Source organism: Hylobates moloch, unplaced genomic scaffold (assembly GCF_009828535.3).
Source record: "Hylobates moloch isolate HMO894 unplaced genomic scaffold, HMol_V3 SCAFFOLD_10, whole genome shotgun sequence".
NCBI lineage: Eukaryota > Metazoa > Chordata > Mammalia > Primates > Hylobatidae > Hylobates > Hylobates moloch.
In genome coordinates, this window is record NW_026652285.1 from 25,073,147 (window position 1) to 25,100,749 (window position 27,603).

At 46.4% G+C, this 27,603-nt stretch overlaps 2 protein-coding genes across 2 annotated transcripts; both read right to left on the minus strand.

Annotated features, from left to right (window-relative positions):
- Positions 1 to 5,911: 5,911 nt before the first annotated feature.
- On the minus strand, positions 5,912 to 9,953 carry LOC116474819 (keratin, type I cuticular Ha7). Its single transcript, XM_032163592.1, has 7 exons — positions 9,400 to 9,953; positions 9,130 to 9,212; positions 8,146 to 8,302; positions 7,639 to 7,800; positions 7,434 to 7,559; positions 6,732 to 6,952; positions 5,912 to 6,351 (listed from the first exon to the last, which is right to left on the minus strand). The coding sequence occupies exons 1-7, from the start codon at positions 9,889 to 9,891 to the stop codon at positions 6,243 to 6,245; spliced, it is 1,350 nt and encodes a 449-aa protein (XP_032019483.1). The 5' UTR covers positions 9,892 to 9,953; the 3' UTR covers positions 5,912 to 6,242.
- An 11,655-nt stretch (positions 9,954 to 21,608) lies between these two features.
- Positions 21,609 to 26,439, minus strand: LOC116474817 (keratin, type I cuticular Ha8). The gene is made up of 7 exons (XM_032163590.2): positions 25,886 to 26,439; positions 25,616 to 25,698; positions 24,657 to 24,813; positions 24,153 to 24,314; positions 23,948 to 24,073; positions 23,550 to 23,770; positions 21,609 to 22,995 (listed from the first exon to the last, which is right to left on the minus strand). Exons 1-7 carry the CDS (start codon positions 26,375 to 26,377, stop codon positions 22,866 to 22,868), a joined length of 1,371 nt encoding a protein of 456 aa, XP_032019481.1. The 5' UTR covers positions 26,378 to 26,439; the 3' UTR covers positions 21,609 to 22,865.
- Positions 26,440 to 27,603: the final 1,164 nt, after the last annotated feature.

Consider the following 27,603-nt stretch of genomic DNA (forward strand, 5'->3'; position numbering starts at 1 on the left):
AAGTGACTGGGCCTTAGAGATATAGAGGGGCCATCAAAGAGACTTTGTCTGGAACTTAAGATTGGGAAGACTTGGATGGGCAGGAAAGAGGGGAGACAGTTTTACAGAAAAAGAGGATGAACAGGCCAGGTGCAGTGGCTCACGCCTGTAATCCTAGCACTTTGGGAAGCCGAGGCAAGTGGATCACGAGATCAAGAGATCGAGACCATCCTGGCCAACATGGTGAAACCCCATCTCTGCTAAAAATACAAAAATTAGCTGGGTGTGGTGGCACACGCCTGTAGTCCCAGATACTTGGGAGGTTGAGGCAGGAGAATTGCTTGAACCCGGGAGGTGGAGGTTGCAGTGAGCTGAGATCACACCATTGCACTCCAGACTGGGTGACAAAAAAAAGAGGATAAACACAAGAAAACACTCAGAAGCAGAAGTGGGCTCAAGAGAACTGGGTACAACTTCAGAAATGCAACAGCCAACAACAGGCCTGTCCCAAGTACTGGACCCCCAAAGAAATGAGTTTGAATGACACAAAACGTCAACCCAAAGAGCCAAATTGCATTTCTAAAGCCTGTAAGACTGAAGTTTGTACTCCTCTATGCTAAAAATAGTGTCTGCTTCTATTTTCATAACATCTCCACCAGTGGTTGTCAAACTTTAACCAGCATCAGAATCACCCAGAAGGCTTGCAAAAAAATGCAGATTTTCAGGCCCCACGCCACAGTTTCTGATTCAAGCGTTCTGGGGTCAGGCCAGGGAGTCTGCATTTCTAACAAGTTCCCACATGACACTGATGCTGCTGGTCTGGGGACCACCCTTGGAAGACAGAACCACTGCTCCATAGAAATAGACAAGTTTTGTGGTGACTTCATCCTAGGTAAATGAAGCACCAGGTCACAAAACAGGATTTGATGAATTCAAGAAGAGCCAGTGTTTGGATAACTGTACTTCAAATCAGTTATCATGCAGTTTTCTCCAACGTAATAAGCAAGTTCTGTTTGTTTTCCTAGTTCACTCTTCTTTGCTGAGGTTTGTTTTAGGAGGATATCTAGGATGAAGGAGAGAGCAGAGACAAGAAGGAAAATATGCACACTGTGTTGCTTATGTCTGTGGGGAAGAGGCCAGTCCATGTGAAAAACAATGTCTGTAAAGGACAGATAAAGGTCACATGAAGTAATATTTATTGACATCTATTATGTGCAGGGAACGAAGCTTGGCACTTGGTATACAATATTTTACTTAATTCTCTCTCACACACTCACGAATCTATATACCCAAATTAGATAGACACCTACTATGTGCCACCTACCATGTTATTATTTGACCACCTACAATGTGCCACCAAGTATTATACCATATGCTTCCCATATAGTTGTGTCTTTTCATCCTTATAACCACACTACAAAGCAGTTACAAGTATCCCACTGTAGAGTAAAGAAAACAAAGCTCAGAGCAGTTAGGGATGTTGCCCGAACTCACCAAGTTGGAATGAAAGTATGGGCCTTGAAATGTCAGCCCAGGTCTGCCTGACCCTGAAGCCCAAGTTCTTTCTGCTCTGCCCAGTGACCCAGAAAGGGCCAGATAGTGGAGTCTGGACTGAACACCAGGCCAACACTCCTAGATGCCAGCCGTCCAACTGGATTTATTCAACAAATAGCTATGAAGTTCCTGCTCTGGGTCACACAACTTGCCTGAAGAGCTAGAAACAGAACAGAGTCCTCTGGAGGTTTTTGAGCAGACAGAAGACAGAATCAAAGGAGAAATTTTAGAAAATTAATCCAGTGCCTGTCAACGTAAAATAATCAAAAGGCTCAGGATCTGGTTAAAAGAGTTTTTTCAAGCATGGCATGTGAGAGCCGTCTTCTGGGGACACACGAACACCGAAGAATGGCAATCAGTACTCCCAGTTTAGGGGGAAAATGAAGATCATTTATGTAGACAAAAATAGAGGTGCTGAACAGAATTACGACGTTTTCCATACAAAGGCTAATGTACAGATGTAAGGTCTGATTGACTGCTGTTGATTACACTCTCGTGGAGTTGCTTAACATTCTATTGTAAAAAGGTAGCAGTCACAAGGGCCTCCTTCTCCAATGTCATTTACTCTAGGTTTGAATATAGACAAGGGAGTCTTGGTTACCATGCAACATGTCAACACCCAAGTCAGGAAGCAACAGTCTTCGCAGGAGAGAAGAAAAACAGCTATATGGCATGACCTAGTTTCCAAGGCTTGATTTTTCACTTTGGTATAATAAATTTAGAAAGCCCTGACATTTCATTTTCTCTTTTTGTTTGTTTGTTTTGTTGTTGTTGTTGTTTTAGACGGAGTCTCGCTCTGTCACCCAGGCTGGAGTGCAGTGGTGTGATCTCGGCTCACTACAACCTCCGCCTCCCGGGTTCAAGCGATTCTCCTGCCTCAGCCTCCGGCATAGTTGGGATTACAGGCACATGCCACAATGCTCGGCTAATTTTGTATTTTTAGTAGAGACGAGGTTTCACCATGTTGGTCAGGCTGGTCTCAAACTCCTGGCCTCAGGTGATCCACCCGCCTCGGCCTCCCAAAGTGCTAGGATTACATGTGCCCGGCCCCATTTTCTTTTTACATGCCCAGTGTGCACCCTGGAGTGGGAACACTCCATCTCCATTTTGTATGCTCTCTAGCATGTAATACAGCGCCTTGTACATAATATTTACTCAATAAATAGAACACAAAAGAGCGAAGGGCTGGTGGTGTGTGCAGAACAAACCTGGCACAGAAGAGGGCAGGAGGAGGCTCTTACAAGAATCCAGGCAGGATGTGATGGAACGCAAAACCAGCCACCAGCAGTGCTGATGTAAAGGAAGGCACAGAGGACATAGATGCTGCAGAAGGACTCTACAAGACAGGGCGAATTACTGTATATGGGATCAAAGGAGGAAGAGAAACCAGAAGTGGCCCCAAGGTCACCCCCAAGTTCCTAGGACAATTGTGTGCTTCAAGGGAGCTGAGAAGTCAAAGGAAAGAGCTGGCTAGAGTGGGAGAAGCTGCATTCAAGTTTGGAGAGGATGAGTGTGAAATATAGCTACCTGGGACTGGCCACTAGGGGGGTCAGAGGCAAAGGCCTGGGGCCAGGGCAGAGCAGCCTGGGTCACTGAGAAACCCTCCTCCTCAGATGCTAAAACGTATTACACCTGGCAGGCAGGTAAAGCAGGTAAGCTTAGCCCAGGGGCTCATACTTGAATAGGAATAGTGATTCTAACTGGGAGAGTCTGTGTATCACCCCCAAGCCCCAGCGGGGAGGTGATGTTTGGAATCTCTAAAACAGATGGCAGGGAAGCTATTTTAGTTAGAGGAAGTGTCATTTGAAAACAAGCATAACCTGTATTCGAAATGAGCTGTCTTTTAGCCATGATACGAGTTTGGTATTTACATTTTTGAAAGTTAAAACATTAAGTGAGAAAGCAAGGTATCTTTATATTCATTAAGTGGGAAGGCATGATTATGAAACACTGAATGAGGTAGAAAAAAGATAAATTAAAAATGGTTCACCAAGCTGAGCTCATGAAGATTATAAGTGGCCATGAGAACAGATGAAATTGATTTGGTTCTTGGTCAGGAAGACAAAGAGAAGATGCTGGGGGGAAGGAAGGGAGGGTGGGGCACACACCATCAGCCTTAGGTATCACGTATCATCATCTACAAAACAACTATCCAAATAAAAAATGCTCCTGTTCAGGAAAGTCCCGAAATTCACTTCAATCTTCTTGGCTTCCCAGTGTAGACAGTGGTGGGAGCAGGAGTGGGCCCTTCCCCAGAGCTCTCTCGGTGACTGCAGTGTCCACCCCAGCAGCCTGTAGCTCTTTACCCTTTCTCCTTTCCACTTTGCTGGAATTTGTGAGAAACGGCATTTGGTGTCAAACAATACATAAGTGCATGGGCCTCATGAGCTGTAACTGGTGTTACCACGCGAAGGCTGGGAAGAAATATCACACATCAGCCCACAGGCAGTGCAGAATTGGTGAACTGAAGAGGGACCGGCTAAACACTAGGTGCCTCAGAACCAGATGTGGCCCCCAGCCGAGGGAGCAGAAGCCTCGGGAGAAGGAAAATAAGAGACACCTGCTTGCAATTATTGTGGCCAAAGCAAAGCCTATTGTGCCACATTCAGGACTATATCGATCCAGTCGGTGAGAGTATGTGAGGCAGAGAGGCCAGGGACAGGCACAGAATGTCCAGGCGGGGAATCACTTGCAAGAAAAGATGTCTGGGATTTGGTACCAGAGGGAGCCCTAAGCTCTCAGGCTAGGATAACGAATGTGAGTAAAACCCCAGGGTCCAGATGTCCTGACCGTGCTTGTTACCCACCTGCCAGCCTCTAGCCTTCATTTTCTATGTACCTGAGTGGCACCTCCTGCCACACCTAGCCATGGGACCTCATAGGTAGAGCTTGTTAAGGGTGTGACCTGGCCCAGAAAGGTGGGGACAGGTCGGATCTCCACAACCCCATCACACTGAGGGTCAGGGAGGTCACGGCCACTTCTTAAAACATGACTCTTGTGGGTTCCTCACTAGAAGAGCCCACAAGAGCCCACCAAACAGTCTCGTCCTCTGACAGCCCAATGAATGCTTTTTTTGGATTCAGTTAGGCTACTTGGAGTGAGAAACAGGCCTAATGACAACAGAAGATGGCTTTTATTACTGCGTGTACATGAACAAGGAGTATGGCCAAACTTCCCAGCCACCAATGTAGAAATCTAGGGCCCCGATGCTCAGAGTGGGTTCTGCTACTACCTCTTCAGCTCCTTTTTCTCTCTGAGAGGAAGAGACTGTACCTACTGGTTCCTAGGGAGCCCCAATAAACCAACATCCACTGAACACCTTCTAGATGCCAGGGACATTAGATGCATTACCCCTCAACCACAGTGAGAGGGAAACACAACTATCCTACTTCCACAAACAAGGAATAGGTCTCAAGAGAATGCAGTGACCTGGCCAACTTCACTCAGCAAGGTGGGTTCAAATCCCACTTCAGAGTCGCCAAGGTGGGATTTGAACCCAAGTTTCCCTGACCCTAGAGAAGATCCACCTCCACCACACTATGCCACCATGAAAAAGGACCATTTGTTCATTGCTCTTTGCACCAGGGCACATGGACAAGCTGAGACCCAAGAGTTTCATTCTTCTGGACACACTTGGTGCTTGCCATAAACTGACTAGCATGGCGTGGGAGGCAGCAGGCTCTCCAGGCTGCTCCTCCACCTGCTTATAACCGCGTCTGGCTGTGAACCACCTTGGCCAGTGCCAGAGCCACATCCAAGAGGCAGGCAGGGACTTGGAGTGCTCTGATGGCAGCAGCAGCCCTCACTGCCAGCACCTCCAAGACAGCAGCAGAATAGACAGCAGAAACATCAGTGGCAGCATCTCTCTAGAGAAAACTAAAGCCTAGAAGTGACCCAGGACCAAGACCCCAGTCTCCAGTGCCCAATCTGGGCCTCTGCCTTTGGGAGAGTGGGAGAGAATTCCGTGGCTCTGTGAAAGGGGCCAACTGGAGTGAGAGGAAAAACTTGGCAACTTGGCTCAGGCAATTCTCAACATGACCTTCCTTTGACGAGATTAGAATGCTAAGTGATGTGATTTTGCTCTTGGACAAAATACCAAGAGGCTGAAGATGCCAAAAACATGGTAGGGACATGTTAGCTCTGAGCTGTTCTGAAAGAATTCAAACTTGGCAACTGGCATCACTTCCTTCCACCAGTCTATAGGGATCCCTGGGAAAGGTGAATACACATCCAATGTCAGGAAAGGACCTTCATCCAGAGGCCCCAGACCACCCCAGGGAGCTCCTGGAAGCAAGATGTCAGAGCCAGTGAGCACACAGGACCTGACGACAAGTACTCTCCAACATCTCACATACAACTAACACCGGGGGGACAGCATTTGGTGCAGGAAGGAGGTTTATTGACCATTTAATGCAGGGAACCCAGTTACATTTTAGGAGATTCTGAAACACTGGAATAGAACCAAAAGAACTAAGAAGAGACACCGGGAAAAACAATCGCTTTCATGGAAGATAATTACAACACTTTAGCAACAACAAAAAATACAGCTTAGAGGCATAGGCAGGGAGCCACTCCTTGGAAGTGTCTGCTACCGGTTGATTTAGGGAAAATGCCTCATTGAGTCTGGTCTTGAAGGAAGACTGAGCAAGATGAGGGCACTCCTGACCCCAGTGCAACCAGCCTCAATCTCCTAACTTGGGCCTTCAGAATCATCTCCCCGTGCTAGCTCCATGGCCAGAGGGAGACCCACCGGTGACAGGGCAACAGCTTGGACAAGAAGTACAGGAGGCAGGCGTGGAGCAGGGATTGCAGGGGAGTCTGCAGGGAGAGAAAGAAGAGTTACATTAAAAAGACATCTCAGTGATTGATGGACAAGGGTAAGATCAGGGTGAAGGCCGGGCCTGCCACCAACAAGGCACACAGACCAGAGAATCTATACCAACAGTTCTCTCATCTGTGTCTTTCCACATCCGGGAGTCCTTGGGGAAGACTTGGCTTAGGGACTTGGCTATCATTTAGAGAACATTTTCTCAATAATCCAGTCTGCACAGACCAGGAGAAGTTAATGAGTCACTGAGCAAGAGAGCACAGGAAGGCTTGTTTGTTAAGATGATATCTTCTGCAAGCACTTCCATTACCTCTGAGGAATTGCCTGACAGTCATGTGTGTGGCTTAGGAATTGCTCAGATCACACGTACTTGCAGTCTTCGCTCTCCAGAAGGTTCCGGTATGTGGCAATCTCATTCTCCAACCGGGCCTTCACGTCCAGCAGCACCTGGTACTCCTGGTTCTGCCGCTCCAGGTCGGCCCGGATCTCGGACAACTGCTCCTCCACGTTGCTGATGAGGCTCTGCATCTGGGCCAGCTCCGTGCCAAAGCGGTCCTCGGCTTCACACAGGGAGTTCTGCAGACAGTCCTTCTGTAGTGGGAAATAATGGGGTAAGAGATCCAGGTGCCCCAAAACTCAGCAGTGAAAATCATGACCAAATTCATCACACATAGGGCAAAATCCAAAATGTCATAGGACATTCTCAGAGCTCTGGAGAAATCACTGTCAACATGACCATGACTTCTCTCTCATACACACAAATCTAACTTAAGGAACTGTCGTGTTCATCCCTGTATCCCCAGTGCTTGACAAAAAGCAGGCACCTCGTAAAATCTTGTGGCATGAGTGCCTGAACTTCCGCACTGTGTTGTAAAGGAAGTGGACTTGATTTTCTGAAGAAATCATTTCCCTGGGTCACACTGAACTTGGCAGCAAGACGTCTCCATCGGGTATAGAGGACCCCAGATCTTGACTTAATGTTGAAGGAACTGATCTGTGAGACTTTAAGAGATGCTACTACCAGGACATGGCATGGGGCATTTGCAGTGCAGTGAGGGTGAAGAACACATACCAAGGTGTGCTGGGCTTGGCGCTCCACCTCCAGGGCATTCACTGTGCATCTCAGCTCCAGGATCTCCGACTGGCAGCACTGCAGCTCCTCAGAGCAGGACATGGCCTGCAGGCTGATGCCTTCAGACTGGAGCACAGAGAAACACGGTCACCTCCCTGCCCAGATAGAGGCCAGGTACTCCCTGGCTCTGTACCCCCCTGCTCACCTGGGCTTGGAACCACTGTTCCACATCCTGGCGGTTGGTCTCCAACATGGCCTCGTACTGAGCCCGCATCTCCCCCAGCACCCCGTTCAGGTCAATGGTGGGCTCAATGTCCAGCTCGATCCGGAAATTCTCGCCCAGCTGACTCCTCAGAATCTTTACTTCCTGCAGAAATGAGGAAGGGACAGACAGCCTGCATGAGGAAAGGGCCTTTGATGGAGCAGACAGCACCAGGACCCCATCCCTGGCAAGCAGTAGGAGGGGAGTCCCACACACAAGCAAATGGAAAAGTCTTGCCCAGAGTGCATTCAGGAGAGCCCACCTGGACACCTTCCTCATGCCCAAGGCAAGTCTGCACTTTCCACAGAGGCCCTCTGGACCCTCAGACCCACCTCAGCCCTGCATCCTGATGCCAGCTGAACCCAGGCAATGCTCCGAGAGCCCTGGGGCCAAGGAGCTCCCCTGTCTGCCCAGCGCCCTCCCCAGGAGTCTGAGCAGCCAGGGCCACACCTGCTCGTGGTTGCTCTTGAGGGAGAGCTGCTCCTCCTTCAGGGACTCCTGCTGGGCCTCCAGGTCGGCCTTGGCCAGGGTCGCGTCATCCAGGAGCTTCTGCGTCCCACACTTGTCCGCCTCCACCAGCTGGCGCAGGGAGCGCTCACTCTCCAGCCTTCCGTCACAGGAGGTACAAGGTCAAAAAGAATGCCCCAATAGCCCCTCTCGGCTGCCCTGGCTTCCTACCTCCCACACCACCTTGGATCCTCATTTGTTCACGTGGGCAATATACACTATGCTCAACCCTGCAGCTGCACAGTTTGTAGTCAGGACATTATGCCCACTGACCAGATGGAAGACTGAGGCTCAGAAACAAAACATGAGTTGTTCAGAATTCCATGCCCAGTTAATAGTAAATGCATGGACTCATCCTAAGTGTTCTGACTTCAAATGCATCATTTATTCTGCCATAATAGAAGTCATTTGGCCAGGGAAAAGAATGGCTAAAAATAAGCCTCTGGACCTTCAGTTTGCTACTTTTCCTCTTGGGTTCATTATTTCTCATTGTTTTCCTGCTTTTCTCCTTCATTCAAGCACAACTCTAGCTACCAAGGAGCTTCAATGACAATTCCTCCAGCTGATGGATTTGGCCAAGAGTCAGTGAGTCTCGCAACAACCTATGCATTGACAGTTTATTTTTGTGATGACTCAATTTCACTTCTGATTGAAAAGCAAAATCCTCTTATCTTCTAGATATGGGAGAAAATGACATAGGTTCTAACCAATCTAGACTACAGCCCTTCTTTTTCTTTTAGTGCTTATATTCTCTTTCCTCCTATATAATGACCATTTCTAGCAATAGGCTAATTTAAGGTGTGGAGAGAAATATTCTTCTAGTCAAAAACTGGTTTTGAACACCTACAACATAGGCTGAGTAATGGGGCGGGCCCTTGGAAATACAGCGGGAAAGAAGTCACACTGAGCCTCCTCCGCCTGACTTACTTGATCCTAAAGTCATCGGCAGCCAGCTTGGCATTGTCAATTTGTACAATCAGCCTGGCATTCTCGGCCTTGCTGCACAGGATCTGAGGAGAACAGGAAGACAGTTCACACACAAAGCACCATACTCTAAGCTCCCACTCCACGTGTGGTATTTACGCTCATGTCCAAGAAAAACGAAGAACCCAAAGCTCTCTGGACCTTATGCAGATTCCTCCTGCGAAGGCTTCTGCCTTCTCAGACCCAGCATGCCCAGGTGATCCCACACCTCACCTTCTGTTGGAGCTCCTCAATGGTACGGAAGTAGGACTGGTAGTCGGGGCACACGGTGGACTCATGGCACTTGCTCCTCTCGAGGAGTGTGGCCTCCAGCTCCGCGTTCTCCTGCTCCAGCTGGCGCACCTTCTCCAGGTAGTTGGCCAGGCGGTCATTCAGGAACTGCATGGTCTCCTTCTCGTGGCCATTCAGGGTGTTTTTGCCATAGGCCCCACAGATTCCGATGTTGCCAGGAATGTGACAGGTCCCTGGCAAGGGACAAGCCGTGTGACAGGTCGGTGGCAGACAGAGGCTGGGGCGGCCCAGGGGAGTCGACCCCACACGGACTCTGTTGGCATGTGCCACGTTGGCCAAGAGGCACATGGAGGCAGCATTGGCCTCTGCCCCAGGCTGGCACCCAACATCGATAGGAGAGACAGAGGCATTTCTTGCTCCAGGAGCCATGGTGCAACCCAGAGGGCATGAGGAGCTGCTGTAGAAGGAGGTCATGGTGTAGGGCTGAGGCTGCACAGGAGCTTCAGATCAGCTGGGAAGGCTAAGCCACTGAGACTGACGCTTCCTCTCCTCCCAACCCTTTTATACCCCATCCTGGGCGGGTGTTGGCTCCAGTGCTTTGACCTCCTACCTTGATTATCTACCTGCTGTGGTGCCCTCGTCCTGTTACTCAGCTGCTGAGTTTACCATGAAAAGTTCCTCAGCTCATTAAAGCAATGTTGACAAATCTGAGATGCCTCTTGGCTCTTTGATATCAGGTTGGCTGTTGGTGGGAAGTCAGAGATTCATTGTTTCTGCTCAACAAACACCAGCAGTTGAATCAGGCCGCAGATGCTCTCTCTGGACTATGGTCTCTGTGGATGTGGTCACAATGAAGGCTCAAATCTTTCCATCAGTAATTTGTGTAGCAGGAGACACAGAGAATCAATGGGACCCAGTGGCTCTTTCGCCTGGGCAAGACTCAATCAGCCTTTCCTTTGAAGAGAAAATATCGGTTAATAAAAACAATGCATCTACTGATATTTGACGATTGAGAGGCGCCTTTTTTTCTTTCTTCTTTCACATTGCATACTCCCTTGAGAAGCAATAAAACATCCAGAAGCATTGGCGCTAATTAAGTTTTGGTCGACTAGTCAGAATCAGCTATTCATTCATTTGTTCATTCATTCATTGGTTCAGCGTGTTTCCTGAATATCCCCCGTAACTCAGGCAGTGTGCTGGTTCCTGGACAGGCAATGTTCCCTGTTCATCAGGAGTAAACAATGCCTCTGAAATCTCTGGGTGTTCTACACAAACTTGAATGAGAACCATAGATCAACAAGAGTTAGTGAAAGACAGGGGATCTATAGTTCTAGCCAAGGAAGTATCTAGAAAGAAACTACTAACAAAGAAAAATCTTATTTGATCCGGGAAAGGGAGATTGGGCACAGAGCTCAAGCAGTATTCAAACAAAAGTTCCAGAACTAACATTGATTGAGTACTTAGGTGTGCTAGGCATTCTACTGTGTTCTTTCCTATCTAACCCTTACCACCTATGAGGTGGTTACTCATTGCCTCAATGTACAGATGAGAAAACTAGAGTGAAGTACATTTGTACATTTTCTGATTGACAGTTAGTGAACCGGCAAAGGCTCGATTCAGCCTCATGTCTGCTAGGCCCCTTCTCTTTTCACTTCACCATGGCCCCCTGTGAGAACAACTCTGTCATTGCCCCGCCAGTGCTGGGCCTAAGGGGAGGGCAAGAAGGGGCTTAGTTACTGGACGAGAAAGTGTGGTGAAAAGAAAATTACTGAAGGTCTTTGTGTTCCAGCAAAGGAAAAGATTTAAGTACTATGGCAGTGAGGACAAGAAAATGCACATTAAAAAGTTAAGCTAGGCCAGGCACGGTGGCTCATACCTGTAATCCCTAGACTTTGGGAGGCCAAGGCGGGCAGATCACCTGAGGTCAGGAGTTTGAGACCAGCATGACCAACATGGAGAAACCCGGTCTCTACTAAAAATACAAAATTAGCCGGGCATGGTGGTACATGGCCTGTAATCCCAGCTACTCGGGAGGCTGAGGCAGGAGAATTGCTTGAACCCGGGAGGCAGAGGTTTCTGTGAGCCAAGATTGTGCCATTCATTGCACTCCAGCCTGAGCAACAATAGTGAAACTTTGTCTCAAAAAAGAAAAAAAAAAGTTACACTAGTTTGTAACATATGCATCATTTAAGACAGGGTGCATTCTGAGAAATGCATCGTTAGGATATTTCTTCATTGTGGAAATATTATAGGGTGAACTCACACAAACCTAGATGGTAGAGCCTACTACACACCTAGACTGTATAGTACAGCCTATAGCGCCTGGCTACAAACCAGTACAGAATGTTGCTGTACTGAGTATCATAGGCAACTATTATTAACACGATAGTATTTGTGTATCTAAACATAGAAAAGGTAATACATTGCACTACAGCATTATAACCACTTCCACATCACTAGAGAATAGGAATTTTCAGCATCATTATAATCTTGTGGGACCACCACCCGTATATGTGGTCTGTCGCCGCCCGTATATGTGGTCTGTCATTGACAGAAACATTCTGGCTGTATATCCCAAATCCCAGAGATTTCCAGTAGAGCTGGAGAACAAGTCAACCAATGGGGGTGTGGCCAGGAGTCATCCCTCCCAAGTGGTAGAGGGAAACCAGAAGGACCATGGGACAAGCTCTAAAAGAGTATAAATAACCTCTTAAAAAAAAAAAAAAAAAAAAAACCCAGTTAGTGGGAAAGTAAATGGCTGATACTAGTAGCAAAACCTTAAGCCTTTGAAATTGACATACTGGAAATGAGCCATCATTAAGATTTTAAATGAAAATAATAGGATTTAGACATAAAATGGGAAGCAAAATACAGTAAACAGAAATAGTGTAGCCAAATATGCATCAAATATGCATTCCCTTCAGCTACACTTTTTTCCCCTGAAATACAAGTTTTAGAAAATCTTAGAAGACGGATGGGCGCAGGTCTTAATGCTGGGAAGCAAAAACTTTGGGGTTGAATTTATTTGAATGGATTATAAATTGCATTGTTACACAGCTTAAAAAAAACTTTATCTATGAAAAATGATAATAGCCTTACACTGAGTACAAATAATACTTAAAAGCATGTGAAGATGTGAGCATCTGTGATGTTACTTATAAAAAAAAAGTTTAGTTTTTTTTCCGTAAGTTCTTGGGGTACAGGTGGTATTTTTTCCGTAAGTGGTGGGGTTTTTTTCCGTAAGTATTGGGGTGCAGGTGGGTTACATGAGTAAGTTCTTTGGAGGTGATTTGTGAGATTTTGGTGCGCCCATCAGCCAAGCAGTATACACTGCATCCTATTTGTAGTCTTTTAACCCTCACCCGCTCCCTTCCCCCCAAGTCCCCAAAGTCCATTGTATCATTCTTATGCCTTTGCATCCTCATAGCTTAGCTCCCACATATCACTGAGAATATATGATGTTTGGTTTTCCATTCTTGAGTTACTTCACTTAGAATAATAGTCTCCAATCTCATCCAGGTCACTGCAAATGCCATTAATTCATCCTTTTTATGGCTGAGTAGTATTTCATCATATATGTGTACCACAGTTTCTTTCTTTTTTTTTTTTTTTTTTTTTTTTTAGGTAGAGCTTCACTCTTGTAACCCAGGCTGGAGTGCAGTGGCACCATCTCGGCTCACTGCAACCTCCACCTCCGAGGTTCAAGAGATTCTCCTGCTTTAGCTTCCCGAGTAGCTGGGATTACAGGTGCCGCCACCATGCCCGGCTAATTTTTGCATTTTTAGTACAGAAGGGGTTTCACCATGTTGGCCAGGCTGGTCTTGGACTCCTGACCTCAGGTGATCCACCCGCCTTGGCCTCCCAAAGTGCTGGGATTACAGGTGTGAGCCACTGTGTCCGGCCCACAGTTTCTTTATCCACTCACTGATGGATGGGCATTTGGGTTGGTTCTGCGATTTTGCAATTGTGAATTGTGCTGCTACAAATGTGTGTGTGCAAGTAACTTTTTCGCGTAATGACTTCTTTTCCTCTGAGTAGGTACCCAGTAGTGGGATTGCTGGATCAAATGATAGTTCTACTTTTAGTTCTTTAAGGAATCTCCACACTGCTTTCCATAGTGGGGGTACTAGTTTACATTCCCACCAGCAGTGTAGAAGTGTCCCCTGATCACCACATCCATGCCAACATCTATTGTTTTTTGATTTTTTGATTATGGCCATTCTTGCAGGAGTAAGGTTGTATCGCATTGTGATCCTGATTTGCATTTCCCTGATCATTAGTGATGTTGAGCATTTTTTTTAAAGTTTATATACGTATCTTTTGAAATATTGAAAGGAAACTAGTACTTTATATTCTTTATCATATCATGTTTTGTAATTGTTGAATATGTTCCTGTTTATTTTTCTCTGTCCTGTTGTGTAGCCTTAAGAAGTGTTTCAAAAAAAAAAAAAAAAAAAAAACATATCTGAATGTATAAAATAAGAGTAAATGCCCTACAAGGTGTGATGCCGCATTACATATAAAACCGTGTGCATATATTTTTAAAGAGCATAAATACATCTTTGCTCTGAGAAAAAGTTGAACAAGCATCCCCATGAAAACCACAAGGGAGTCAGGGGATGATGGTGTTGATGAAGCCTGGGCTCTTGGAATTCTCTCAAGGAGAAATAAGGGGTCTGGAATTCTTCCCAAGAGGAAAACCCACTCTGGGTCAGCAGTGGCTCCAGCGGCCCTGAGGTCAGCCATGACTCATTCTTTACTGGGGCAATCGTTAGAGGGCCTCTCCCTGCCAGGCCATCCCTCAGAGGCCTCTGGGTGCAATCTGCATTTTCCATCTTCAAAGACCCCTTTGTTCCTATCTTCCGCCTCAACGCATAGCATCACTATAATCCAGAGAATTGAAGCATTAAAATTGCTCCCTTTGATTTGCTAAATAGGAACCCTCTCTTGACCCTATCCTCTGGCAGCATTTTATCCCATTGGCTAAAATCATGGTTCCTTCTGTCTCAGAACATATGACACTTCTTAATTCTTAAGCATCACAGCCGAAGCTTTGCATCCTTTGCATCCTGACATGCCTCTCCAAAGCTTGATTTGTGTCTCTGGCTTGGGCTCTGCATGGTCCATTTTGCATAATGACATAGACACTGCCTAGTCCTTTGTAAAGCGGAGGGCTCTTCTGATTGTCTTTGGTCTCAAAGGAACGGGCAGTAGGTGGAAGGCATGAGGCAGGAGTCTGGGATGTACTCAGCTGTGTAGGTGGGAAGGAACCCATCCTTGACATCACAGATGATCAGATGAGCCTCCTCTTGCTCTTTTTTTTTTTTTTTTTTTTGAGGCAGAGTCTCGCCCTATCACCCAGGCTGCAGTGCAATGCAATGGCACGATCTCGGCTCACTGCAACCTCCACCTCCCGGGTTCAAACAATTCTCCTGCCTCAGCCTCCTTAGTAGCTGGGATTACAGGCATCCGCCACCACACCCAGCGAATTTTTGTATTTTTAGTAGAGAGGGGGTTTCACCGTGTTGGCCAGGCTAGTCTCGAACTCCTGACCTCGTGATCCACCCACCTCAGCCTCCCAAAGTGCTGGGATTACAAGCGTGAGCCACCGTGCCCGGCCCTCTTGCTCCTTTTTAAAAAGAGTTCCTGGCCCCTGAAAACAAGCATGTATGCCACGTTGCGTGAAGGGAAGTATCAGAGATGAAGAGAGAAGAGAGGTAGTCCTGCAGCCTGCCTTCCTTCACAGGGGCCTCCTCTTCTTTCTTCAGGAGTGAAAGATTTTGAGCTGTAATCTGTCTTCAGACAGAGGGGAAACGCTGGGTTCAGAAGAGCATCACTTGGTGCCACGGTGCAGACGCATCTCTGAGTCTGACCGTTCTGACGCATCTCTGAGTGAGAGAGAAGCCGAGGCACTGGGTGGCCCACAGGGTGTGAGTCTAATCTGCAACTACCTGCTCCAGCTGCAGAGGAAAAATTCTGAAGACACCTAAGGAAACAGGGGCTGCCCACATACCACATCCTGATGTGAATAATGCCGGGAAAACATCTGCAAACCACGACCAGCGGTGTGTCCTGATACCACCGTGCCTGCGAGGCTCTCAGACTTGCTGGGTGAAACCAGAGTCTGAGGAAGGATACCCCGAAACACCTTTATCATCTCAAAAGTCCACCTCAGTAGGCTTTGAAAAAAAAAAAAAAGTCACCAGGCCCAGATAATTTTCTATTAAATAGGATTTTAAAATCTAGTTACTTGGGAAACTTTGGTTTAATTTTAAGTATTTTTTAAATTATTATTCTGCTTTATTCTTTTTTTTTTTTTTTTTTTAGATGGAGTTTTGCTCTTGTTGCCCATGCTAGAGAGCAGTGGTCTGATCTTGGCTCACTGCAACCTCCGCCTCCTGGATTCAAGAGATTCTCCTGCCTCCACCTCCTGAATAGCTGGGATTACAGGCATATGCCACCACACCCGGCTAATTTTTTGTATTTTTAGCAGAGATGGAGTTTCACCATGTTAGCCAGGCTGGTCTCCAACTCCTGACCTCAGGTAATCCACCCACCTCGGCCTCCCAAAGTGCTGGGATTACAGGAGTGAGCCACGGCGCCCTGCCTAGTTTGCTTTATTCTTATCCCAGGTCTTAAGGTCATCAGAGACTAAATACTGAAAAAGTGATCTTCATTTCCCCTCCCCTTTGTTCCCTGATCCTAGAGTTTCTTTATATACATGCTAAGGCAGGACATTTCCCCTTATTTACCTCATACCAAGACCTATTACAAAATCCTTTAATGCAGCACAGTAGAGGTTTAAGACAATGAATTTTGGATCCAGCCTGCCTGGGTTCAGATTCTGGCTCTATCATTTATTAGCTGTGTGAACTTGGGCTGGTGACTTGATCTCTCTGTGCCTCAAATTCTGCTTATGCACAATGGAGTGACAGTAGCACCTAGCTAATGGATTTAAGTTTTAAAAAAATCATACCTGTAAATCACATAAAATAGTGTCTAGCACAGAGTACATGGTAAGCACTAAATAAGTGTTGTGTTTTTTAATGGATTTTACTGGTGTGTTTACATGCTTACACCATTCATAATTCAAAAATGCTTATTAAATTACTTATTTTTTACTTATTTAAGTTAGCAAAGATTAGAAGTTGAGTCTTACTAAAAAGCTTTTGCACAGCAAAAGAAATAACAGAGTAAAAATACAACCTACTGAATGGGAGAAAGAGTTGTAAATCATACATCTGATAAAGGGTTAGCCTCCAAAATATATAAAGAAGTCCTACAACTCAACTGTAAAAAATTAAAAAAAATTTTTTTAATTTAAAAACGGGTTAAGGACTTCTATAGACATTTCTCTAAAGTAGACATACAAATGGCCATCAGGTATATGAAAAAATGCTCAAAGTCACTAGCCATAAGGGAAATGCAAATCAAAGCCATGAGACATCACTTCACACCACTCAGGATGGCTACTATCAAAAAAAAAAAAACGGCAACAAGTATTGGTGAGGATATAGAGGAGTTGGAACCATTGCACACTGTTGGGAAAATGCAAAATGACGCAGCCACTATGGAAAACAGTATGAAGATTCCTCAAAGAATTAAAACTAGAATTACCATATGATCCAACAATCCCACTTCTGGGTATTTGTCCAAAAGAATTGAAATCGGGATCTCAAAGAGATGTTAACACTCCTGTGGTCATTGCAGCAGGAGTCACAACAGCCAGAATGTGGAAACAACCTAAATGTCCGTTGACAGATAAATAGAAAAAGAAATTGGTATGTGCAAACACTGGAATTCCATTCAGCCTTTAAAAAGGAGGAAATTCTGCAATATGCAACGTGAATAAACCTCGAAGATGTTATGCTAAATGAAATAAGCCAATCACAGAAAGACAAATACTGCATGATTCTGCTTATATGAGGTATCTAAAATAGTCAGATTCAACCCTGAAGACATTATGCTAAATGAAATAAGCCCGTCACAGAAAGACAAATACTGCATAATTCTGCTTATACAAGGTATTTAAAATAGGCAAATTCATAGAATCAAAGAGTGGAATGGTGGTTTCCAGAGGCTGTGGGAAAAGGGGAAATGGAAAGTTACTAATCAATGAACATAAAGTTCCAGTCAAGCAAGATGAGCAAGGCCTGGAGATCCACCATACTGCATTATACCCAGAGTCCACAGTAATTTATTGTACACCTAAAGTTTTATTAAGAAGGTAGCTCTCATGTTAGGTGTTCTTTCTATGATAAAGTAAAATAAAACAAAGTAGATTAATGTCATGATTGTAGCAAAATATAGAAAACATGCACTTTCATACACTGTTGAGGGGGAGAATAAGTTGTGCAACCTCCTTACAAAATAGTTCAGCAGTATCTGTTAAAATTACAAATGCTTTTTTTTTTTTTTTGAGACGAAATCTCACTCTATTGCCAGGCTAGGGTGCAGTGGTATGATCTCGGCTCACTGCAACCTTCACCTCCCGGGTTCAAGCAATTCTCCTGCCTCAGCCTCCTGAGTAGCTAGGACTGCAGGCACACGTTACCAGGCCCAGCTAATTTTTGTGTTTTTTGTAGAGACGGGGTTTCACCATGTTGGCCTGGATGGTCTCGATCTCCTGACCTCATGATCCACCCGCCTCGGCCTCCCAAAGTGCTGGGATAACAGGTGTGAACCACCGTGCCCACTCATACACTATTGACCAATAATTTCCGCCTATAGGAATTTATCCTATAGACATACTTACATAGACAGAAGTATAAGGATAAAAAGTATAAGAGTACCCTATAGAAATCCTTGGGGTGTTAGGCCAGGAACCATCTCTACTGTTTTGTGCCTCCTTCAGCCTATGGATTTCCCCTCAATGTCCCCTCAGTCCATTCCTCTGTGTCTTTCAAGGGACCATTTCCTATGGGTGTTAAGCTGTGGATGATCATGGGGCAAAGGTGCAGTTAATAGAAAGGAGAAAAGCACAATCCTGGGAACTTGAAGAGTGAATGATTTAGGAATTAGGGAAAATATTAAATTCTGAATAAGCCATTGTAGAACTATTTATTTGGCCCACTTCATGAATTATGCGCAGTAAAATAGGGAAATACTGACAACCCTGTTTCATTTTCTTCATTAAAAATACAATAGTATTGTGGCTGGGCCTGGTGGCTCACACTTGTAATGCCAGCAGTTTGGGAGGCTGAGGCAGGCAGATCACCTGTCAGGTGTTCAAGACCAGCCTGGCCAACATGTAGCAGTAGAAGTAGTAGTAGTAGTAGCAAAACCCTATCTCTACTAAAATACAGAAGTTAGCTCAGCATGGTGGCACATGCCTGTAGTCCCAGCTACTCCGAAGGTTGACGCAGGAGAATTGCTGGAACTCGGGAGGTGGAGGTTACAGTGAGCCAAGGTAGCGTTGCTGCACTCCAACCTGGGCAACAGAGAAATACTCCATCTCAAAAAAAAAAAAATCCAGTAGCATTGAATACTCTGATTTTGAAAGGTTCTGAAGGTCAAGTCTACCCGAGAGTTTATATTTCTCAGCTCAAGAGATGCCTTCAAGGGGAAGCTTTCTCCAGCTTCACTGAGCATTCAATCAATTCCTCTTCTCTCTACTCACATTGACCTTTAGTTTACCTTGATGTAACCTTCTTCATTCTGTTGTTAGTGTTCTTGGAAGTCCCTTGGAAGCAGGAATTTTGTCTTACTGCTTTTGTCTTGTTCATCTCTATAATTCCCAGTACATCACCTGACATAACAAAGCACTCAATCAATAAAAACAGAAGTGGCTAAATGAGCTCAGCGCTGGAGCAAATCATACTCAGTATTATCCTTCACAGTATCCGGTACATGGTGATAACTCAGTAACTGTGTGCTGAGGGAATGCCTGCATGCATACATGAATAGACATAGTATAAAGCCAAACCATAGCATGTTGCACCAATGATACAAAGTCCCTGACTTCTAAACTCCGTGGTGCTAAATCAAGTCAGAATTAAGGCAAGACTTGTTTTCATTTAAAAATTTATTTATATGAAAAGTCCTACAGAACATTCAAAGGCAGATCACATTTGACTTTGCATTTAACCTATGTCCTTTTATGAAAAGAAGAGAATTATATACATTGGCTGTCTGGCTGCCTTAAAGCCCATAACTGCTTCATCCCACCACTCGCGCTGGCAATCTCTGGAAAGAGAAGGGCCGGCTCATTTGGTTTTACATCACTGGGAAGAGCTCTTCTCTGCTAATGACACACTGTGCCTTCAATAGCCAGTGTTTAACCCTTCTCAGACACTGATATTGACCCTTGAAATGTTCAACACAGACAAAGCCCTTAGCAACAGTTGGGTAGCAATGAGCTCAGGATAGGGTAGCTGGTTCAGGAAACTGACTTTTATAACTGTCCTTCTATAAGTCTTGTGCTAAACAAACCCACATCTGTCTCCTTTCCAAATCACACTGTGTCGGTGACCCTGAGAAACACGGGCATCCAAGGCTCACATTGCAGGATCTCCCTTTAAAAGGCAGCTCAGAGCCACTTGAAGGAACACAGGTGAGATACTCAGGTGATGTGATACAGTAAGAGTTGATTTGCAGCCAGAGCAATCTAGGTCCAAGTCCTGGCTCAAACACTTGCTAAATGCATATCTTCAGTCAAGTTATTTAACCTCTGTGAACTTCATCTCTTAGAAGCGGTTATGATGTCTCCCTACAAGAGTGCTGTAGTGCGGCACTCTGTTCTCAGAGGGAGGAGATGGCCTTTAACACCAGGCAGGAGGAAACCACTGCTCTATAAAACTCCATTTGAAAACTATGCAGTTACTTTCAAATGTTTATTTTAACAATCAAAGAGAGAGACCGCAAAAGCAGTCTCCAGGTGATGTAGATGCTGCTTTTCGTAGTAAGGCAAGAAACCTTTATACTAGAATTGCGGTCAAATTCCTCACTAAAGTGTGAGAGGAGCAAAAAAAAATAAAATAAAAATAAATCTACCAAGGTACAGTCAGGAGGCTGAGGCTGGCCTGAAGCAGGAGACTCTTCCCTAAAAAGCAGCATCTCCAAGGGGCACATCAACACAACAGGTCCCACGTTCATTTGCTTCTCTTCTCAGAAAAAGTCACCCCTGTAGAAGGAGCTTTTTAGCTCAGATCATGAAGGAGAGAAAAAAAAAAAGCCAGTTCCCTGAAAGATTCCTATTATTGCTTCGTAACATAGCCTAGTCAATTAGCTTCAGACAAAATGGCATGGTAGCACGAAAGGGTCTTCCAGAAAGACACGCCTTACCACCAGGCCCACATTTAGTACGGCAAGCTGAAGCCCCCAAATGCAACCAGACAGTTCCTTCCCTAGGAAAAGGAGGCTGGCTTGAACCATGCCTTTACTCTGACATCAGCGGTCCATGTCACTTCTCCATTTCCCCGGTTGCCTTTTCTCCGACGAAGCTACAAGATGTGATGAGGAGTGAGGCTAAACTTCGAGCTATTTTTCCAACGAAAAATAGCTGGTAATCACATTCAGAAAGCAGGACCACAAATGGGCCTAATCTGCATTCCCCTCAAGTCTCCAAATTAAAGTTCTGCAGGGATCATAATGGCCCTTGGAATTACTGAGTGCCTCACAAGACTGAGGTGTGTTCTCCCATCACTTTAACCCTGGTGAACCCAAAGGGGAAAAATGGAAACAAGACCACCCATGAAAGTGGGTCCTCTCTCCTTGGATGGACTCAATAGAAAGGAGTTGCTTAGAAGGTTCTGCCCCTCAAAGCAAAGTTTTCTCATTCTTTGGCCTAATGCAAATACTCAAATACAGTTTGCTCTGGGAAGCAAGTTGTTATGTGCACCATTTTGTTTCTGATTAAATTTAGATGCTAGAGGAAATTTATTTACCTGCCCATAAGAAGAAGCCTGAGGTCATGGGTGGCCCTTAAACCTGGCCATGTGGGTCAGTCCCTGCACTCCTTAAACATTATACAATCAATACTGGCTCCGGGTGAGGTTTCTTTGTGTGCTTTCTCCTTTTCAGGGTATTTTTATTTCTGTTATCTTAGAATCCATGACAGATCTGGGATATAAGTATGAACAACAACATTATCCCTATTTTAGCTCAGGAAAAAAATTGCTGAGGCTTAGGCATGTGAAGTGATGATTCAAAAACCCCACAACGAGTCAGAGATAAAGTCAGGACTAGACGTGTTCGTTCTTTCAACAGATATTTATTAAGCATCTATTATGTACCAAGCAGTGGGCTAGGCTCTGGGGATGCAGCAATGAACAATTGCTAATCTTGGGTAAGCATTTTGATTGGGAAAACAATAGATACAGAGGCAAGTTCAGCTGTTGGAGGTGCTAATGAGCAGGACAGAGTGCCAGGGTTGTGAGTCCTTTAGGCTGGTGGCCAAGCAGGAGCTCTCAGAGGAAGGAACATTTCCACTGACCTGAACATTTATAAGGAGGGAGAAGAGCACCCCAGAGAGAAGGAAGAGCAGGGACAGGTCTCCAGGCATGTCCAAGGAACAGAAAGGCCAGTGTGGCTGAATTGTGGTAAGGAAAGTAGAGAGTATGAAGAGAAGAGGTGGAAGCACATCATACTTAGCAAATCTCTACCCATTAAATCAATAGGTTTCAATACTTCAGGAGAAAATACTAGAAAAAAATGAAGTCATTGTTCAGATTTTAGACTGGGAGAATTAGACAGGGACAGGGGTTATAGCCAGACAAGTCTTGAGAGTCAGAATTTATAGAGAAAAAAAGAGAAATTTCTTAAACTGAAAGTTCCTTTCACATAGCAAGAAGCTATGGAAGCCATACGTAAGAGGCTGTGTTGCCACAGAAAAGGCAAGCCTGGTCCTTTGTCAAAGCTAGAAACCCTGAAGTAGAGAAAACTCAGGATTTGATACAAGGAAAGTTTCCACTTAATCAGCTTCCAAGGTAGGGAGGCAGGAGCATAGGAGAAGGGAATTAGAAAAGACAGGGTCAGGTACAATTCTGGTTCTATTTCCCTCTCCCTGGGGCCATAATCCAGGCTGCCAATGTTAGAAACAACCCAAGAAATGTGAGAAATCTCAGACAGTGAAGTCTGTTCTTCACTTCCTTTGTCATAAACTATACAAACTTCAAGTTAAAGTTGGTGTTCTTGAAGTGCAAGTGCAATTTTAAATCATGCCGTGTTCGTACTCCAAAATGCTTTTCAACCTTATGCCTCTCCAATCCAGATATTCTGAGCCGCCATGGGTGGCTGCAGTCCAGCCACTGAGGGCATAGAGCTCACCTGGGAAAACCAAGAGCAGGAAAGAAAGGATTTCCATCAAGATTCCACTGTCCCTGGTATCTCACAGCCTTTGGACAGGCCTATACATACAGAAAGTTAGAAGCCAGATTTTCTAAAGGTATAACAAGCATCTCTCTTTGGGTATCCCTCGCCTTAGCCAGCCCCTGCGGGTCCACCGGAATTCAGAATCGGCTTCCGGTGGCGCTGACTCCACAGGTGGGCCCACAGGTGGTGCAGAGGCCACAGCTTGGGCGAGGAGCACAGGGGGCAGTCGTACAGGAGGGAGGCGTGGAGCACGGATTGCAGGGGAGTCTGCAGAGAGACAACAAGGTGAGAGAAGTGAGAGGCAAGAAATGAATGGGGTCTCAGTGCCATGTGGGGACATGAGGAAGGGGTCCCCACTGCAAAACAACCGAACATGGACCCAGCTGGACCCTGTGACCATTAGCACCTAGTGAGCACCTCCAGGGTTAGACTAGACAAGTGGTTTCTAAAATGCCTTCCATGATTAAAGTTATCCTATAGAATAAAAATTGCTAGGAAGAATTTAAGAAAAGAAAAGCAAGTCCAAAAATCTGCTGGATCTATAGACATATCTCCTGTTTGAGCAGCGACCCTGTGTCTACTCTCATCAGTCCATGGCTACCCCAAGCAGCCCCCGTGGAGACCTGGTAAATGTCCTCTAAGTGAGTGGTCATTCCCTTCACTCTGTCAACCACGTGGAGTGTACAGGACAGGGCAATGACTCACTGAAAAGGAGTGCACAGAGAGCCTCATTCTATGTAGAGACAGCCCTTCTGCTGCCCTGAGGACCTCATCAGAATTGAGTAAATAATTTGGCCAGGAATTGCCCAGATCACACGTACTTGCAATCCTCGCTCTCCAGAAGGTTCCGGTACGTGGCAATCTCATTCTCCAGCCGGGTCTTCACATCCAGCAGCACCTGGTACTCCTGGTTCTGCCGCTCCAGGTCGGCCCGGATCTCGGACAGCTGCTCCTCCACGTTGCTGATGAGGCTCTGCATCTGGGCCAGCTCCGTGCCAAAGCGGTCCTCGGCTTCACACAGGGAGTTCTGCAGACAGTCCTTCTGTAGTGGGAAATAAGGGGATAAAATATGCAAGGCCCCCAGGGAAACTGCTACATGCCCCAAATTTTGATGGTGATAACAGGTGGGAGAAACCTGGGTAGTGAGACCTCCAAAATAAAATGCTACTTGGCCATGGCACAGGGCATTTGCAGTGCAGTGAGGGTGAAGGACACGTACCAAGGTGTGCTGGGCTTGGCGCTCCACCTCCAGGGCATTCACTGTGCATCTCAGCTCCAGGATCTCCGACTGGCAGCACTGCAGCTCCTCAGAACAGGACATGTCCTGCAGGCTGATGCCTTCAGACTGGAGCACAGAGAGACACGGTCACCTCCCTGCCCAGATAGAGGCCAAGTACCCCCTTATTCTGTACCCCCCTGCTCACCTGGGCTTGGAACCACTGTTCCACGTCCTGGCGGTTGGTCTCCAACATGGCCTCGTACTGAGCCCGCATCTCCCCCAGCACCCTGTTCAGGTCAATGGTGGGCTCAATGTCCAGCTCGATCCGGAGCTTCTCCCCCAGCTGACTCCTCAGAATCTTTACTTCCTGCAGAAGGGAGGAAGGGACAGACAGCCTGCATGAGGAAAGGGCCTTTGATGGAGCAGACAGCACCAGGACCCCATCCCTGGCAAGCAGTAGGAGGGGAGTCCCACACACAAGCAAATGGGAAAGTCTTGCCCAGAGTGCATTCGGGAGAGCCCACCTGGACACCTTCCTCATGCCCAAGGCATGTCTGCACTTTCCACAGAGGCCCTCTGGACCCTCAGACCCACCTCAGCCCTGCATCCTGATGCCAGCTAAACCCAGGCAATGCTCCGAGAGCCCTGGGGCCGGGGAGCTCCCCTGTCTGCCCAGCGCCCTCCCCAGGAGTTTGAGCCGGGGCCACACCTGCTCGTGGTTGCTCTTGAGGGAGAGCTGCTCCTCCTTCAGGGACTCCTGCTGGGCCTCCAGGTCGGCCTTGGCCAGGGTCGCGTCATCCAGGAGCTTCTGCGTCCCACACTTGTCCGCCTCCACCAGCTGGCGCAGGGAGCGCTCACTCTCCAGCCTTCCGTCACAGGAGGTACAGGGTCAAAAAGAATGCTCCCGAGAGCTCCTGTTGGTTTCACTGGCTTCCTACCTCCCACACCACCTTGGATCCTCATTTATTCACTCTGTTTAGCCCTCTGGCCTCAAAGGTGAATTAGACACAGCCCCTCTTCTCAAAGAGCTCGTGGTCTAATGAAGCAATCACAACACTACATTGTACAATATACATTTTTGCCATTGTATTCTGTGGCAGCTGTAGTTCAGGAAGATCAACTGACTTGCCTAAGATCATGCATCTTGGGATCTAGTCCAACCGCTCATGCCGTTGCAGGGGCTGTCAGTTACGAAAGATAAGCAATAGCCAGGTGCCTGATCGTGATCTGCGGCTCCTTATCCCTTGCTTTCAGCTGTCTTCCCCTCTCTCATTTTTGCATAGGTACCTTATACCTGGTACCTTAGGGCTCCATAATTAAATCTGGACAAAGACTCAACTGTAAGTAACTCCTCTGACTTACATATGAAACCCAATGGCTGTCTTGCTCAGTTCATCCTTGAAATCACCTCATTTTGCTCCTGGTTAATGAACTCAGGCTGCCTTATCCTCCATTTTAGGGAAATAAATGAAGGAGGACAAACATATATGCTTGGATTAATGAGGAGTTTTCCCTTCCATCTTCCATCAGCTTTGATCGTAATGAAAATTTTACTGTGGAGAATCTAGCAAGGAAGAAAGGACAATGATTCCCTCACTCAACAAGTATTTGGGCATCGGGATGGAGGATGGGGAAGGAGTCACCCTGGCCCTCCTCCGCCTGACTTACTTGATCCTAAAGTCATCGGCAGCCAGCTTGGCATTGTCAATTTGTACAATCAGCCTGGCATTCTCGGCCTTGCTGCACAGGATCTGAGGAGAACAGGAAGACGGTTCACACACAAAGCATCATGCCCTAGGCTTCCTCTCCACGTGTGGTGTCTATGCTCATGTCCAAGAGAAACCAAGAACCCAAAGCTCTCGGAGCCTTACATGGATTCCTCCTGTCATGCCTTCTGCCATCTCAGACCCAGCATGCCCAGGTGATCCCACACCTCACCTTCTGTTGGAGCTCCTCAATGGTGCGGAAGTAGGACTGGTAGTCGGGGCACACGGTGGACTCATGGCACTTGCTCCTCTCGAGGAGTGTGGCCTCCAGCTCCGCGTTCTCCTGCTCCAGCTGGCGCACCTTCTCCAGGTAGTTGGCCAGGCGGTCATTCAGGAACTGCATGGTCTCCTTCTCGTGGCCATTCAGGGTGTTTTCGCCATAGGCCCCACAGATTCCTATGTTGCCAGGAATGTGGCAGGTCCCTGGCAAGGGACAAGCAGTGTGGCAGGTAGGGGGCAGACAGAGGCTGGGGCGGCCCAGGGGAGTGGACCCCACACGGACTCGGTTGGCATGTGCCACATTGGCCAAAAGGCACATGGGGGCAATGTTGGCCTCTGCCCTAGGCTGGCACCCAACGTCAATGGGAGAGACAGAGACATTTCTTGCTCCAGGAGCCATGGTGCATCCCAGAGGGCATGAGGAACTGCTGTAGGAAGAGGTCATGGTGTTGTGCTGAGGCTGCACAGGAGCTTCAGATCAGCTGGGAAGTCTAAGCCACTGAGACTGAAGCCTCCTCTCCTCCCAGCTCTTTTATACCACATCCTGGGTGGGTGTTGGCTCCAATGCTTTGACCTCCTGCCTTGATTATCTACCTGTTGTGGTGCCATCATCCTGTTACTCAGCTGCTGAGTTTACCATGAAAAGTTTCTCAGCTCATTAAAGGAATGTTGACGAATCTGAGATGCCTCTTGGCTCTTTGAAATCAGGTTGGCTGTTGGTGGGAGGTCAGAAGCTTTTTATTATTTTTCAAAGAAGCAAAGTTATAGCCATCAGATGCTTAGACCTTGACTGGGTTTGGCCTCTTTATGGATATGTCCACTCTGGAGACACAAACTTTCCTGTTGGTCAGTGGTGTAGCAGGAGGACTAACCCCTGTGATGACAATGGTTCTCACTTGGGTTAAGACTCAACCAGCCTTCCCTATCCAGGGAAGAAACTGAGTCTTCGTACTGGTGGATGTTATGGCCTTAGGTTATCAAGAAGTCCTACATTTCTTCTTTCTTTAGTTGGTTGCCTTTCAGACTCACTTTGAGGAGCAACAAGACTTAGACGAATCCATTCACTCAAAACACATCCCCTGGCTCCGTCCCATATGCCAGGCACCTTGCTGACACTTGACACATAGTTGGTTAAGCACAGAACAGTTCCTGCCATTGGGGAACAACTGTAACTTGGGTAGAGGTGATGTTTCAAACAAGGTATCCGAGAAGCTCATGAAAATGAGGATGACTCCAAAAACCATGGCTTATCTTTACCAAGAAGGGCAAGCTCAAGAAGCCAGAAACAAACAAAAAGAAATGAGCAATAATCTTACTGAACCTCAAATAAGAACTTGGTCATGAAAGTCAAAGGACATTGAGTGATCAGAGCTTCTGTGGGCTCTCTTCATGCCTTGCTTCCTTTATTCTAAAGTCAGTCATGAGCCTTCATCCTATGAACTAGGGGATTGAGCAATGATAACTTTTAATCTTTACTTCCATCCTGGGAGGTGGGTACTCTTAATTTTACAAAATAAATAAATAAGCCATTGAGGACATTTTTCTAAGATCAACCTCACTATAAAGTATAAAGCCTATTCTCAACAACAGCTTCTTTCAACTCCAGAAACTGTTTCTTCACCTTGACCACCACCAAATCCTCCACCCCAAGGATAACTACTGTGTCATTTC